At 31.4% G+C, this 15,671-nt stretch overlaps 1 protein-coding gene across 3 annotated transcripts in view; it reads left to right on the top strand.

Annotated features, from left to right (window-relative positions):
* The window catches only part of Tll1 (tolloid like 1), a 210,635-nt gene that overhangs the window by 138,196 nt on the left and 56,768 nt on the right, over nt 1-15,671 (top strand). For all 3 annotated transcript variants that reach the window (XM_046447878.2, XM_058580376.1, XM_058580377.1), the window contains one exon: nt 5,842-5,957. In XM_046447878.2, the coding sequence (XP_046303834.1) occupies nt 5,842-5,957 (116 nt within the window). The remainder of the gene's footprint in view (nt 1-5,841; nt 5,958-15,671) is intronic.

Here is a 15,671-nt window from a genome sequence, read left to right as displayed (position 1 = left end):
TTACATATTGCCATACTAGTGATATGACTGCCTGCAAATACTGTTGCTCCTTCTTAAATAATATAGATAATGGTTTAAAATTTTTATCAGATAATGAACAGTATATATTTTTAATTAAAACAGTAACAGTTACATTTATGGGAATATATAGGTGACATAAACCTTGTAATCCATTATTATATTTATATATGCTCAAAGCATAAATTAAATGGATGTATGAAACCTTGATTTTATTATCAATGCATACTTACCATGAAAAAGCTCAAAATAAGACTAAAACTAGAATTTTAAGGCGATGCTCCGAAGGTAAATTATAGTTTAGAATTGTTTTCATTGTGATTTCTTTCTCTTAGTTCTATAGATAGACAAGAAAGTCTTCTTATGAATTACTGTGTAAAGAAAAAAGATGATCCCTTACAGCCCTGGTACTGATGTAGGATACATGCTGGATCACATGGTCCCAGAAGGGGTATGGGAAGGGAAGGTGGAGATGCTCAGCATTGGGATAAGATAGATTCCTGGATTCTGCTGCCAGACGCTCAATCCTGTGTCCTGATGACTACCAAGCCTTTCAAGCAGTAAGGCATCTTAAAGGACACCCACCAAAGCTACTTGCCTGCTATCATAGTACTTTGTATCCTGTATGCCATTCGAACAAGAAACATCCAGTGGGGGTAGAGACTAGGTCATTGTTAAACTCTCCTTTATCCTATCAATTAGCAGTTTGCTTGTGAAGGTGATCCTTTCTGGGATATATGAGTTATAGCATATCTGCTCTTGTACATGATTAATTTGTTCTCTTATTCTCTCTTTTGGGGCCTCTTTCTTACTTTTCCTTGAGATTCTCATTTTCTAGGGGTATTCTCTACTTTGCTCTAATATTTACATTACTTTCCTTTTCATCTTTAAAAAGTTTTACTCTTCTCGTACAATCACTGGTATTAATCAGCATTTTTTCTTCATTCAGTTTTTTTCTGTAATCCCATAACCTTTTTGCTTGTAATTACTTGGTACTTGGACCATCTATAAATGGTAATATTTTCTCCATAGTCTTTCATAGCTAAGTCTGTCAAGCATGTTAGCCAGTTTTCCATTACTTTAACAAATGCTTGCGGTGATTATTTTATAAAGAGAAAAGGTTTACTTTTGGCTTATAGTTTTAGAGGTTTCAGTCTATGATTTATTGGCCTCATAGATTTTGGACTTGTGGTGAGGTAGCACATTATGGCAGGGATGTGTGGTGGAACAAAGCTGCTCACCTCATGACCAGGAAGTGAAAAAGAAGGAAGAAGAAAGGACTGTAGTCCCACTATCACTTTCAAGGGCACACTTTCAATGACCTGAAGACCTTCCACTAAGCCCCACATCTTAAAGGTCCCTCTCTTCTCAAATAGCACCATGTTGGGGACCAATCCTTTACCACAAGGGCCTTTGAAAAACACTAAAGATCCAAACTGCAGCATCAAGCAGCATAGTAAAATTAAGAAAAAAAAGATATAAAATAAATTCATATGTAACAATAAGCTTTTGAAGATTAGAATCTCTCTTGTAATATAGACATGTATGTATATTCACACATCAACACAAATAACCCGTGTCCACAAATTCACTTTTGATATGCAAACAACACATATACAGAATGTATATATGTATAGATGTATGTACATTTATGTGCAGGCTGAAGGAATGGAAGGTCAGTTTCAACATGCATCGGTTTGATTAGGAGGAACTTTCAAAGTGTTTTAGCACTCATTTCATTTATTTCTAAAGTTGATATCGGTGTCTTTTTTAGTTACCTAAACTATAGTTATTTAAGTACTATAATTCTGTGATTCTCTAAGAATGCAGATAAAAAAATTCTTCTATAATTGCTTTTAGATGTATGATTTTTGGCTAAAATATACTGTCAACACTAAAAAAAAAAATTCACTTAGTCATTTTTCTCTATTTATTCGTGGATATATCTATTCATCTATCAGCAAACCTTCCCTTTTCAGTGGATGGTAGCACAGGATCCCCAGTAGCCCAAGTCAGACAGTGGGATCATCCTCACTCCATTCTTTTGTCTGCCTCTCTTCCCATGCCTACTCAATCTCCACCCTTTTATTTCCACTCTCTAGAATCTCAAATTCCTACAGTGAATATTTTGGGTACCATCCCCTCTTGTCTGATTGCTGGCATGCCTCCTGTTTATCTCTTGCCTTTACTCATCTATCCTTTCAGTTTTCTGGCCATGCTGCTGTCCACGTGGCATTTCAAAATGCAAGTCTTTTCACATGCATCTTCGGATTAAAGGTTAAATTCCTTCTCCACGCTTCTTTCAAAGTTTGTCCCACATCTCTTCCCTCATCCTCCATGTCTAGGTACTGATTTCACTAGAATTTAGTTTCTCACCCTTACGTCCATTAGCCTCTGTGGTATTCCTTGCTTTGGGTCTCTTCTGTCAGACAGAACTACCCATAACTGCCATCTGTTGAAATCCTGTTACTTAAAAATGCCCTGGTCTTCCAGGACTCCTGCAGTGGTAAATGAGTTATTTGATCCTTGTCTTTGTATCTTACTCTCATAATTATCAGTTTATTTGTTATTTCCCACACTCACTGTAAGCTCTTCAAGCATCAGAGTTGGGCTTTTCTTCCTGGTATCTGGAATCCAATATAAGTTAGGAGCTCAAGAAACTTGAATGAATGAATGAATGAAACAGCTTTCATATGTGATGGGAACTGCACTGGATGTTACAGACATGGAAGGGAACACAGAATTTATATACAGATAGCAAGGGAGGGACTTCAGAGGAGGGCAGTAGAGCATGGTGAAGAAGTAAATCTAATCCATAAAGGATGCTAGAGTCAGGAGTAATTGATCTGCTGTGTATTGGATGAGAAAGGCTTCCAGGAGCTGATAATTGTGCCCTGACTTGAAGTGTGTTTAGGCTTGGCTGTGCAGTTCCTACAAAATATATTTTAAAAATTTTCAACAACTTATCCTACTATAATTTCTCAGATGATTACTTAGGATTCTTTTTTTTTCTATTTCCTTTTATGAAAATCATTTTGAACCAAAATTTTATTTATGATGTTTTAAAAATTTTAAGGAGCCCAGAATTTATGTATGATTTAAAAACATTAGGTACTACTAAATTAATCAGATGTTTTTATTACTTCTTTTAAGCTAGAATTTATCAATTTTTTAGAGACTGGTTAATTCAAATTATTTTGTAGTTGTCTGTTTTCATTAGCTTTAGTAAAATACAGGATATGGAAAAGAAGATGATTTTAAAATTTGGTATTTGTTGGATGCTATGGACATTTGACAGGAAATATATTTGTAGATGGATGTGCAGTCCTTTGTTTGATCATGTTATTAAAAGATGAGAATCTGTAATTATTTATCAATAATGCACAGTCTAAATGGTGCTTATACCAAAATTTTCTGTTAGAAGAAGGAAGATATGTATAGGTTATTTAATTGAAATGTAAGGTAAGTCATATGATAGACTTTTATATTTAACTTCCAAATTGTGTTTTAAAGTAATGTTGATTTAGAATACTCATCATAATAATTTACCTCTTTATATTTTTGAACGCTTTTATTTTTCCAAATATACTCAGAAATTCTTAGTTGTAGTTTAAAGACACATTTTTACCATACAGTTCTAGTCTTTCTGCCTGTGGTAGAAGTGCTAAGATGATTCAGGGCATAGTAACATTTGACCCCTACAAAACAACCTTATGAAGTCTATGTGAACAAAATAGACGCAAGAGAAAACTGGATCTAAGGCTTTTGAACTTTGAGTGTGATGATGTAATTAGGAAGTGACAATGTCAGTACTTACATTTGTCTTCTCATCCACAAACCTTGTTGTCAATGTGTAGACTGAGTGATAGAATTGAATGGTGCCAACTATTCTTTGTTAATTTTTAAAATTACTTGAATAGTAAAGATTTTTTTTTATAACTGAACATAACTCAATTAATGGCTAAAATGTCATGTGTAGTAGGGGATCTTTAACTTGGAACAATCACATTTATTGAGGAATGTTTAGAAACTTTAATAATAGATGTTTGTACTTTTTTTCCCTTTGTACTAGGGATTGAATTCAGAGGCAGTTAAGGACTGAGCCACATCCCAGCCCTATTTTGTATTTTATTTAGAGACAGGGTCTCACTGAGTTACTTAGCACCTTGCTTTTGCTGAGGCTGGCTTTGAACTTGTGATTCTCCTGCCTCAGCCTCCTCAGCCTGGCTCCGTACTTCTTGAATTATAAGCAGACACTATGTCATAAACACTTAATTTTTAAATCGAATGTTATAATTTGTTTTGTTTTTAAGACAGTCTCTTTTCATTCAGGACATAACTGTATAAATTTGTTAATTATATGTATGTTTACATATACATACATATTATAAACATATATGCATGTGTATATAAAATTGTTTTAATTTCACTTTAGGAAATACTGTCTAAGCATTCTCTGTGGCTTAAGGGGCTTTAAATCATTACAGAATTTAGTTTTAAACTGCTGAGAACTTTAAGTTTTTTCACTGAAACATTCTACTCACAAATTATGTGGCACCTGATAGAATCTTAACACATTTTCGTTTTTCCAAAACCTTCTTACATTATGGCAATTGTCAAGTGCCCTAGATGATTCATAGAACAGTGTTAAATTATGTATTTTGACCTTGAGTATTTTCATTTTGTACTAAAGTTACTTTTATCTGCCTGTTCATCAAAATAAACATTGCGTACTGCTTCTTGAAATTTATTTTGTTGTGCAAACATAATATATCTTTTCTGAATATTTATATTGTAACAACCTATTTTTACAGCTCTGTTTTATGTTTTCAGAGTCATTATCTTTCTTTATTTAACACAAGATTTCCAGGACCATTTATAATTTATTGAGGATTTGATGAGACAAGAGTTCACCTGCTGGTAGCTCTGACTCTGTAATATGGTAATATCTCAGTTCTGATTGCAGTCTCCTTCAGAAGGAAGGAACTGTTATTTCAGATTGTTGAGTGAAGGTTATAAAGATGACAGGCTGCACCAAAGAGATCATTCTTGAATTAGGGATCCTTGAAACAGCCTAGGTCGTGTGCTTTATACCATGTCTCGAAAAAGCACTAGCAATACCCACAATAAAATGGTGCAGATCACCAACTTTGCCAAATACAGTTCTTGATTATGTATAGTTGATCAGTTTTTATTTCCAATGACTGATAATTATTTTCAAGTAACAAGACAAGCTTAGTAGGAGAAAATATAAATTGCTTTTATAGCAATTTTCTGCTTATGATCACAGAAAGACAAAGTAAAATGTTTAGATATTTTGGAACACTTGAATTTTCCATGATATTTTTAATCTTTCAAAATTTTTTATTTTGGAACATTGAACTTGACATTTTGATATCACCTTTACTGAAGATTTATTAGTTATCATTTACAATGTTTTCAACCTTGAATGGTATTTACTGTTAACCTCAATTCACTAGAATATACTAATAGACTGTTCCATGTGGTCCCAGAGCAGCATCAACTTGGTCTCTACTAGCCTCATTTAGTAGAGATTGGCTACTGGCTTCTTGAGAAAGAATGAGAAAATGTCCTATGAGGGAGAACTTTATAAATGTCAGTTATTTATTTCATAATTCTATTTTATAGTTAACTCTAGTGATGAGATTAAGTATACCAAAATTCTGGTAAAAGATATTTTAAAAGAACTTAGGAAAAGTCTTTTATAAAATAAAAATACATAGACTTATCTAAGACTTTGTTAGTGATACCTACATTCTTCATAAAAATTAAAGAATAATCTTATGTATTCTTTCCTTTCAGCATGTGGAGAAACCCTCCAAGAATCCAATGGCAACCTTTCCTCTCCAGGATTTCCAAATGGCTACCCTTCTTACACACACTGCATCTGGAGAGTTTCTGTCACCCCAGGGGAAAAGGTAATTCTATTTAGTCTCATATACTGAAAAGGTTCATCATTTTCCAATATAATTTGCTTTATCTTTTGTTCTTCTTTCATTCAAGTATTCAGAAAAATAATAATGGATATTGCTCAAACTCTGGGAATTTTTGGAAGATATAATTTAAAAATTTGTAAATGCTATAAAAGGGTTGATATAATAAAATTGTATTCTCAGACATGAAATTAATTTCAAAAGCAGCATTAGAGAGATAACTATGAAAATATTAAGAAATAAACACCTACATGTTCAATTAAGGCAATTATAATAAAACTTAGAAACTATTTTCAACTATTATAAAAAAAATCACTAAATACCAAACCTGTAACATGCAACTAAAGCAGTACTTTGAAGAAAATTCATAGGCTTAAATTTTTACATTAGAAAAGGATAAGACCCCAAATCAATGAGCAAGATATCTACATAAAAGGACTAGAAGAAAGAGCAGTAAAATTAAAGGAAAGATATTAAGGAGGGAAATAATAAAAGATAAACTAATGTTATGAAAATAAAGTGGTAAAAAATATGAACAAAGTTGCTAGTTTGAATTGATTTTGAAAACGGAAATAAATGGCAAGAGATCAAGAAGAATTACAGAAAGCACAATTATTTAATATTTTCAGAGATTATTGTACAATAGATGCTTTAGACACCAAAATGAAAATAAAAATATTTTGAACATTATGCCAATAATTTAAAAGTTGTTGGATGTGGGCAAATTCCTACAAAATTTTACCATGTTTTTACTCAAAAGAATTAAAAGCAACAAATAATTCTGTAACCATTAAAGAAATTGAATTACTAGTTATCTCAATTATTAGGGTTTTTTTTTCAGCAAAGAAAAGTCATGTTCAAAGTGCTTCATTAGTAAAATAAACCCAACACAGAAGGAAGAAATAAACATAATCTTATATATATATAAATTCTTCCAGGAGATAAAGATGTACTCTTTTTTAAATTTTTAAAATTTTATTCATTCTAATTTGTTATATATGACAGCAGAATGTGATTCAATTCATATTACACAACTAGAGCACAATTTTTTATGTCTTTGGTTGAACACAAAGTTCATTAGTGTTTTCAAACTTGTACTTAGGGTAATAATGTCTGTCTCATTCCACTGTCTTTCCTACCCCTTGTCTCCTCCCTTCTCCTCCCACCACTTTTCCCTATCTAAAGTTAGTCTATTCCCCTGATGCCCACCCCTCATCCCCATTATAAATCAGCACCCTTATATCAGAGAAGACTTTTGGCATTGGTCTTTTGGGATTGGTTTACTTCACTTAGCATGTTATTCTCCAACTCCATCCATTTACCTACGAAATACCATGATTTTATTCTCTCTTATTGCTGAGTAATATTCCATTATGTATATATGCCACATTTTTTTAATCCATTCATCCATTGAAGGGCATCTAGGTTGGCTCCACAGTTTAGCTATTGTGAATTGTGCTGCTATAAACATTGATGTGGCTGTGTCCCTGTAGTATGCTGTTTTTGAATCCTTTGAGTATAGACAAAGGAGAGGGATAGCTGGGTCAAATGTTGGTTCCATTCCAAGTTTTCCAAGGAATCTCCATACTACTTTCCATATTGGTTACACCAATTAGCAATCCCAACAGCAATGTATAAGTGTGCCTTTCCCCCCACATCCTCACCAACACTCATTGTTGTTTGTAGTCTTAATATCTGCCATTCTGATTGGAGTGAGATGAAATCTTAGAGTAGTTTTGATTTGCATTTCTCTAATTGCTAGAGACTGGAAATCCATATGAAATCCAAAATGAAATTAAGCCCCTATCTCTCACCGTGCACAAAACTCAACTCAAAGTGGATCAAGGACCCAGGAATTAAACCAGAGACCCTTCAACTAATAGAAGAAAAAGTAGGCCCTAATCTCTATCATGTTGGATTAGGCCCCAACTTCCTTAATAAGACTCCTATAGCACAAGAATTAAAATCAAGAATCAATAAGTGGGGGCTGGGGATGTGGCTCAAGTGGTAGCATACTTGCCTGGCATGCGTGTGGCCTGGGTTCTATCCTCAACACCACATACAAACAAAGATGTTGTGTCCGCTGAGAACTAAAAAATAAATATTAAAAAATTCTCTTTCTCTCTCTTTCTCTTTCTTAAAAAAAAGAAGTGGGAGAGATTCAAACTAAAAATCTTCTTCTCAGCAAAAGAAACAATCAGTGAGGTGAATAGAGAGCCTAGAGAATGGGAGCAAATTTTTACTACATGCACATCTGATAGAGCACTAATAGCTAGGATACATAAAGAACTCAAAAATCTCAAGCACACAAACAAACAAATAATCCAATCAATAAATGGAACAGACACTTCTCATAAGATGATATACAATCAATTAACAAATATATGAAAAAATATTCAACATCTCTAGCAAGATGTACTCTTTTATTTATGTTATAAAACCTTAATACCAATCCTGATGAGGACAGTATAAGAAAGGAAATTTATATCCCAGATTCACATGTGAATATGGATATAATTCTATCAAAACTACCAAATCAAGTGTTGATATATATGCTTGTATGCATATGTGTTCATGCTTCTATGATGTATCAGTAAAGTAAATGTGTGTATAAACATTAGATGAGTATCTAAAACCAAGAGAAAAATTCTAATGATTTAATAACAATAGTAGCATACCCCAAGCAAACTAAAAGAGTAGGATACTTTCTTAATTTTACAGAATCAACAAAAATTATCACAAAAATCATTTTTATTAGGAAAACTGTTTCCTTTGAGGTAGGTTAAAAAACAAGAATATCTACTACCACCATTTCTTTTTCAATATTTTGTTGGAAGTAACAGATCATGAAGACAAGAAAGTGGAGTTAAACACACAAGAATTGCAAAGGAAGGCAAAATTTTCTTTATCATATTTAGTTTGTTGGTATAAAATTTGAAACTGCTAGAAATTTGAATATTGCCAACCAGAAGTAGCATTGTGCTTATATGTACCTTAATTTAAAAAATTAATCCATTGATTTCTGAATTCTATTTTGAAAGCTCACCTCTGGTTTATATTGATACTCATATTTATTTAATGTTAACAAATGCGTATTGAGATTAATCTTTATTTTCTACTAGTTATTACATGACTTTGATCCTTTAATTTATCTGGAAAGTCTTAAATATATTCATTAGTTTCAGTGAAATGAAACTACAGTTTCATTACAGTTAAAAATATTCAATATTCCTGTGATAATTGAATATAGTTGAAGAATATCATGTCTCCAGGGTTTTGTGTTATTCACATATAAGTTCTTTGAATAAAATACCTCAATAACATAAGTTTTATGCACAAAACATTACATATAACTTGAAATCCATGAGTACAAGCATAGATCTTTATTTAATTGTTTTTAATTTAAGAATTGTAATTATGTATCTGTTTTAATGTACTTATAAGTGTGGACCGGTTGCTATTTGTTCTTTCAGTAATTTCTTGAAAATATATTATGAAAATTATTTTTAAAAAGGAACTAAAGAGCAAATTTTAAATGATGGTAAATTTTGAGAGGAAGTTTAAAACTAATTTTTTTAAAAGAAAAACCTTGTAGAATCTGAAAAATTTGGGATCAAGATTAATCAAATTAAATCAGTTCACAACAACAAATTAATATTTGGGAATTAGTGTTTCTCTTAGGCAATTGGAAATACCCATACCATTAGCATTCAAGAGTAATTTATTTTTTCTTGTTTGTATGATTACCAGGAAAATTATATTTTCCATAAAGTTGTAAATAGGAATAAAAATAACAAATCTGTCATTCTTTCTCTTATTTTTCTTGATATTATTTATGCCAATTACTGAATAAATTGGTTGTTAAAAGTGGTCAATGAACAATAGTAATTCATATTTATACCTTGTATTTTTGTTTTATTTTTCCAAAATTTGAGTTTACTCTTTTTAAAATATTTTTTAGTTGTCAATAGGCCTTTATTTTTTTATTTATATGTAGTGCTGAGAATGGAACCCAGTGCCTCGCACATATGAGACAAGCACTCTGCCACTGAGCCACAACCCCAGCCCAAGTTTATTCTTTTTTTTAACTTAAATTGGAAGTCTAAATTATTAATTTCAAGCATCTTTTCTTTTCCAGCATAAATAGTATAGGAGTTATAATTTACCTCTAAGTACTACTTAATTGGAATTCCACCAGTTTGACCTATAGTATTTTTGTTATTTTAAAATTCTAGATATTTTATGTGTTCTATTATTTTTTCTTCAACACACATATTTTTAGTAACATTTTTTAAAAATTTCAAATATGTAATTTTGCATAACAAGAGGAAGTGACCGGAAAGGGGAAAATAATACAAGGGGGAGAAATGAATGACAGTAGAGTGGGTAGAGAGAGAAGAGGGGAGGGGAGGGTAGGGGAGGGGGGATAGTAGAGGATAGGAAAGGCAGCAGAATACAACAGACACTAGTATGGCAATATGTAAATCAATGGATGTGTAACTTACTTTATTCTGCAATCTGTATACGGGGTAAAAATGGGAGTTCATAACCCACTTGAATCAAAGTGTGAAATATGATATATCAAGAACTATGTAATGTTTTGAACAACCAACAATAAAAATTAAACAAACAGACAAAAAAAGAATATCCTACTAGGAATAGGGTAAGCCTGATGTTCATTTGCTGAAAGACAACATTAAAAAACAATTTTGAAATAAAAAGACAAAGTTTATGAAAAAAAATTTCAAATATGTTTTTTCCAGTTTGCTTATTAATAATTTCTCTTTTATTCATCTTTGGATGAGGGACTTCAGTCAATATGCTTCAGTCATTTAAATAGCTTCAGGCTGATATGACCTTGGAAGTGACCAATATCCATGAAATAATCTGTGCTTTAAGAATATATTTTGTGCAATGGTTGGGTGCAAAATTTTATATATTTATATATATTTTAGTTTAGTTTTTCTAATTGTATAGTTGAAATAGTCTCAATATTATTGTTTTTGTCTGCTTGATCTATCAAATAATTAGAAAGGCGTGGCAATATTTGTCACTACTTGGTAGATTTCTTAATTGCTGTTTACAGTTTTTCACATCTGTTTTATACATTTTATTCTATATCTATCTATATTTATACATATACATATATATAAATTTAGAGTATTACTTTATTTAGAATATTATATCTTCCTCTTAAATTGTTTTTATTACAGGATGAATCTCTTTATCTCTAGTCATGGCTTAGTTTAACTCTATTTTTTCTGATATCAATAAAGCTACACTTTATTTTGATTAATATGTTTGCCTGGTGAATCTCTGTCCTGCTTTAAAGATTTTTTTTCACTTTGTGACCCTTTGTTTCAGAGGTGTCTCTTTTAGACAGCAAACAGTCTGGTCTTATTTTTTATTTCATACATGATGACAAGTTGTGTCCTTAACTCCAGGGATAATTCACAGTTACCTTTAAGTGATTAATAATGTATTATCATTTCTTATTTGCACATTATATGTCCTTCCCTTTTGTTCGTTATTTCTTTTATGCTCTCTTATGTATTGAATTATATTTTTATCTGGTTAAATTTTTCTTTCTATCAGTTTGAAACTTTTAAATATATATTTTATTATACAACGATACCTCTTTCTACCAGCTTGCTTATTTAACAGTTATATTTATTTAGTGTATTTACCTTCTTCTCAAAACATAAAAGGATCCTTTAATTCAGATTGTCTTCAATATGTTCATGTTTTGTTCATGCCTGTTTTTTCTTCATATAAAAGAGGTATTATTGTCTTTTTGCAGTGAATATTTCTTTTTTAAAATATTTTTTTAGTTGTAAATGGATACAATACCTTTATTTTATTTGTTTATTTTTTATGTGGTGCTAAGGATCAAACCCAGCGATTCACACTTGCCAGGCAAGCACTCTATCACTGAGCCACAACCCCAGCCCCAGTTTCTTTTACAATGTGCAAATATTTTACCAACTTTTAAATTGTGTATAAAAGCATATAAGATTAACCATCTTGATCCTCTTTAAATGTACAGTTCGGTAATGTTTAGTATATGTACTCACATTATAATGAGATAAATCTCCAAAATGTCTTCATCTTGCAGATCAAATTCTGAACTCATTAAATAAGAAATTCCCTTTTTCAACTCCTGCCAGCACCTGGCAACCACCACTATACAATGTTTTTGTAAACTTGACTACTTAGAAACCTTGAGATATCTCATATAATTAGAAGCATATAATATGTCTCCTTTTGCAACTGATTTATTTTGCAAAGCATTATTTCTTCAAGGTCTATCCATGTTGGAAAATGACAGGATTTCTTTCCTTTTAAAGACTGAATAATATTCCATTGTATGTATATACGGCATTTTGTTTTACCATCATCTGTGGGTGGCCATTTGGAACTTTTTCTTTTTTTAGTTATATAGAAATCATTTTCTTTTCTCAAAACGTCAAAGTGATCAGCTAAAAATATAAGCAGGACTAGAGGTGTTCGAACAAGAAGAAATACATTAAAATGAAATTTATTTTAGAAAACTGAAGATATTGCTGTGGGACTAAAATAAACAGAATGACATATCATGTCCCAAGATGTAAAGTTATGGTATAGTCAAATTTTCAATTTTTCCCAAATTAATGTATAGTTTTAATATAATACCAACAAATTTCCATTAGCTTTTTGTTTCATACTTGAACCAAATTTTTCTAGAGTTTATTAAAAAACAGAAGAGTTGGAATAACTGAAGCAAATTTGAAAACAATGTTAATGAGGTGAAGTGGTCTGCACTATATATGATGGTAGAAAAATGTCATGAAGCTTCAGTGATTCATATTCAGCTGTAATGTCAAAGGGGATTCTGCATCAATGAATAAGCTAAAAAGGGCAGAATTATGTCTGTGAGAATAGAAGACTTATTTGCTTATTTAAAGAGATCAGTTTTCAAGTGAATTTGAAAAAATGGATTTTTTTCAATAAATAGTACTAAAGTTATTTATAAGGATTTGAAAAAATTAAACTTTTACTCATATTTCAAATTCTTTCTGAACAAAACATTAGAAACTTTTTCATATTCTGGGGAAGATACCTTACTTTCATGAATTGAAAATAAGAAAATATAGAACAATTTATTTTGTTTATTTAAATAAACTTTTTTCTATAAAAACAAAAACCACAAGTCAGAATGGAACTTATATAAAGATAAGAGAACACTAGTATTATTTGTTGGTCTTATTCTGCTATAAGCCAATAAGTAAATATTCACATCACAGTAGAAAATGACTAAGAGAACAGATGCATCATTGTAAATAGATGCTCATTTAGTATATAAAATTGTTTACCCTCTCTTTATCAAGGAAATGATGGAACAAACAATGATGTGTTATAAATTGGCAAAGATAGAGTGATAATACCAAGGGATCCTTGATGGTCCAAACTCCAGGAAGTAGAAATTGAAATAACCTTTCTGAAGAACATTTGGTAATCTGTGTCACATTAACAAAAAAACAAAACATACAACAACAAAAAAACCCTGCGCATTCACCCAGAAATTTATCCTAGAGCAATGATCTGAGTGTGTTCAAGGATAGTTATTTATATTAATGAAAAATCAGAAACAAAAGCAACTTTGAAAACTAAAAGAAAACATTGATTTGAAAAAATGTTTATAATATGAAATTTTTTAAAAAAATGGGCTCAAAGTTATGGAATGAAAATATTTAATTTATAAATTACATACATTAGAGGTAAAATTATAGAAGATTATATACCAGATTAATTCATATTTCTACTTGGTAAGTTTACGAATAGATATTTTTATTTTTTCCTTTATTTTGCACATGAAGCATTTATTTTTTTAGATCTGTCTTTTACAGCAATGTGAATGTACTTAATGCTACAGAACTGTACACTTAAAAATGTTAAAATTACATATTTGATGTCATGTATATTTTACCACAATTAAAAAATAAAGTTGTCAGTTCACAAATATGTCTTTCTAGGATTGAGTCTCCAAGCATAAAGATTCTTGTTTGATCTAAGCCTATGCTAGATGTTGCACAGTTCGTGCTGGTTGAAATCAAGAATGTACAGCTAAGAATATAGCTGCATTTTGCTGATGGGAACACACAGTATTGATTCTTCTGTCCCTTGGATCTGATTGATCTTTGAACAAAGGCGGATTGCTTATATCTTGAATAGAACTAATATATTCTCTATTTTCTGTCCAACTCATTTAAAGGCTGTCCTTTGACTCTTTTCTTTTTGCAAACATTTCTTTTTGATCCCTCATCTATGTTTTATATCTATGGGGCCAATTCACAATAATTTATATTGCCAAAGGCACCATGTAAATCCAACAATCACCATATACATTTTTGATTCTAATAAAATAGATAAATATTTTCTGATGCATAAAAATTTTGATTCTTTTTTTAAAAAGATGTATTTTTCTGATGTGCCAAATAAATCCTTGCTATCAAGAATCTCACAAATTAATAATAGTCATGTAATTGCTAGGATGAAAAATTACTGAAGAAAGCAAGATGCAACTTGGGTTCTGAAGAGAGCTCAGATCTTATTGGGAGATTCTAGCATGACTGAAGAGTTGGAAGACGAGGGGTTGTAAAGAGTTTCAAGGTACAGGGAAAGCGAATGTGGAATGCAGGTAGACTTCAGCACACCTTGGGGAACATAAGTTAAAACTGGGATGCTTTTTCAGGGCACAACTGCAAGAAGTTAGGAATGAGTAGAATAAATCTTATGTGTTGGAGATTGTGAAAGAGAAAGTGGAAAAGATGGATTTGGACTCAGGAGTTTTTGATAACCAGGCGTTGATGGGATCCAGACTTTACTGAGATTCATGTGACTATAAGTGTAGAACATGCTGGAGACAAGTGAAGCTAAAAACCATTGGAAGCCATTACATCATTGGCTATGTAAAAGCTTCTAGGCAGGGGTGTGCATTTAGGAACTAACTAGATATGTGGTAGGAGTGGGGATTAAGGAGAGGTATAAGGAATTATTTTGGTGACTAGTAGGTAATGACAAAAATCAAAATCAAAATATTATCACATGAGTTTAAGCAATAAATTGTTTTAATAACGTAGTCATGCTCTTGTTTCTGTCTCTGATATAAATAATTCCTGATTGAAATTTGGGTCTACCCAAGGTTCCACAACTAGGCTAGGGTCTACTTGAGGTTATGCAAATAATCTGTCTAAGGCAGGAACTTCAAGGAAAGCCCCAAGTTCTTCTGTACATTCTATGAATTTTGTGATTCCCTTATTTTAATATCACTATTTTTTTCTGTGAAACTTTAAAGTAACATTTTTATGTTTCCTAGAATAGTTGACTTCATGAAATTGGATGAAAATTTCTTATATTTTTTTTTTCAAAATGTATGTTGTGATGGATGCCTGAATATTTACCATTAAATGAACATCTTAATGCTTTAGGATTCTCTGTGTATTTTTCTACATGTGATTGGATTTAATTTTGGTGGGACAAAAGTGATAGGATGATATCTGAGATGGTAAGAAGATTCATTTGATATAAAGTTTAAGTAAATCAGCAAACTGAAAAGCTCGAACTTGAACCCAAGGTCTTTTGACTCCTACTCCAGAACAGCTTTAATTGTATGAAGAGATGTTAATTATTTCTCCCTTTACTACAATACAATTTCATATC

This window comes from Marmota monax, unplaced genomic scaffold, assembly GCF_021218885.2.
Source record: "Marmota monax isolate L192 unplaced genomic scaffold, Marmota_monax_Labrador192_F-V1.1 WCK01_AAM20220418_F8-fsc00040, whole genome shotgun sequence".
Taxonomy (NCBI): Eukaryota; Metazoa; Chordata; class Mammalia; order Rodentia; family Sciuridae; genus Marmota; species Marmota monax.
The sequence above is the reverse complement of the archived record's forward strand: the minus strand, read 5'-3'. Positions and strand labels throughout refer to the sequence as shown.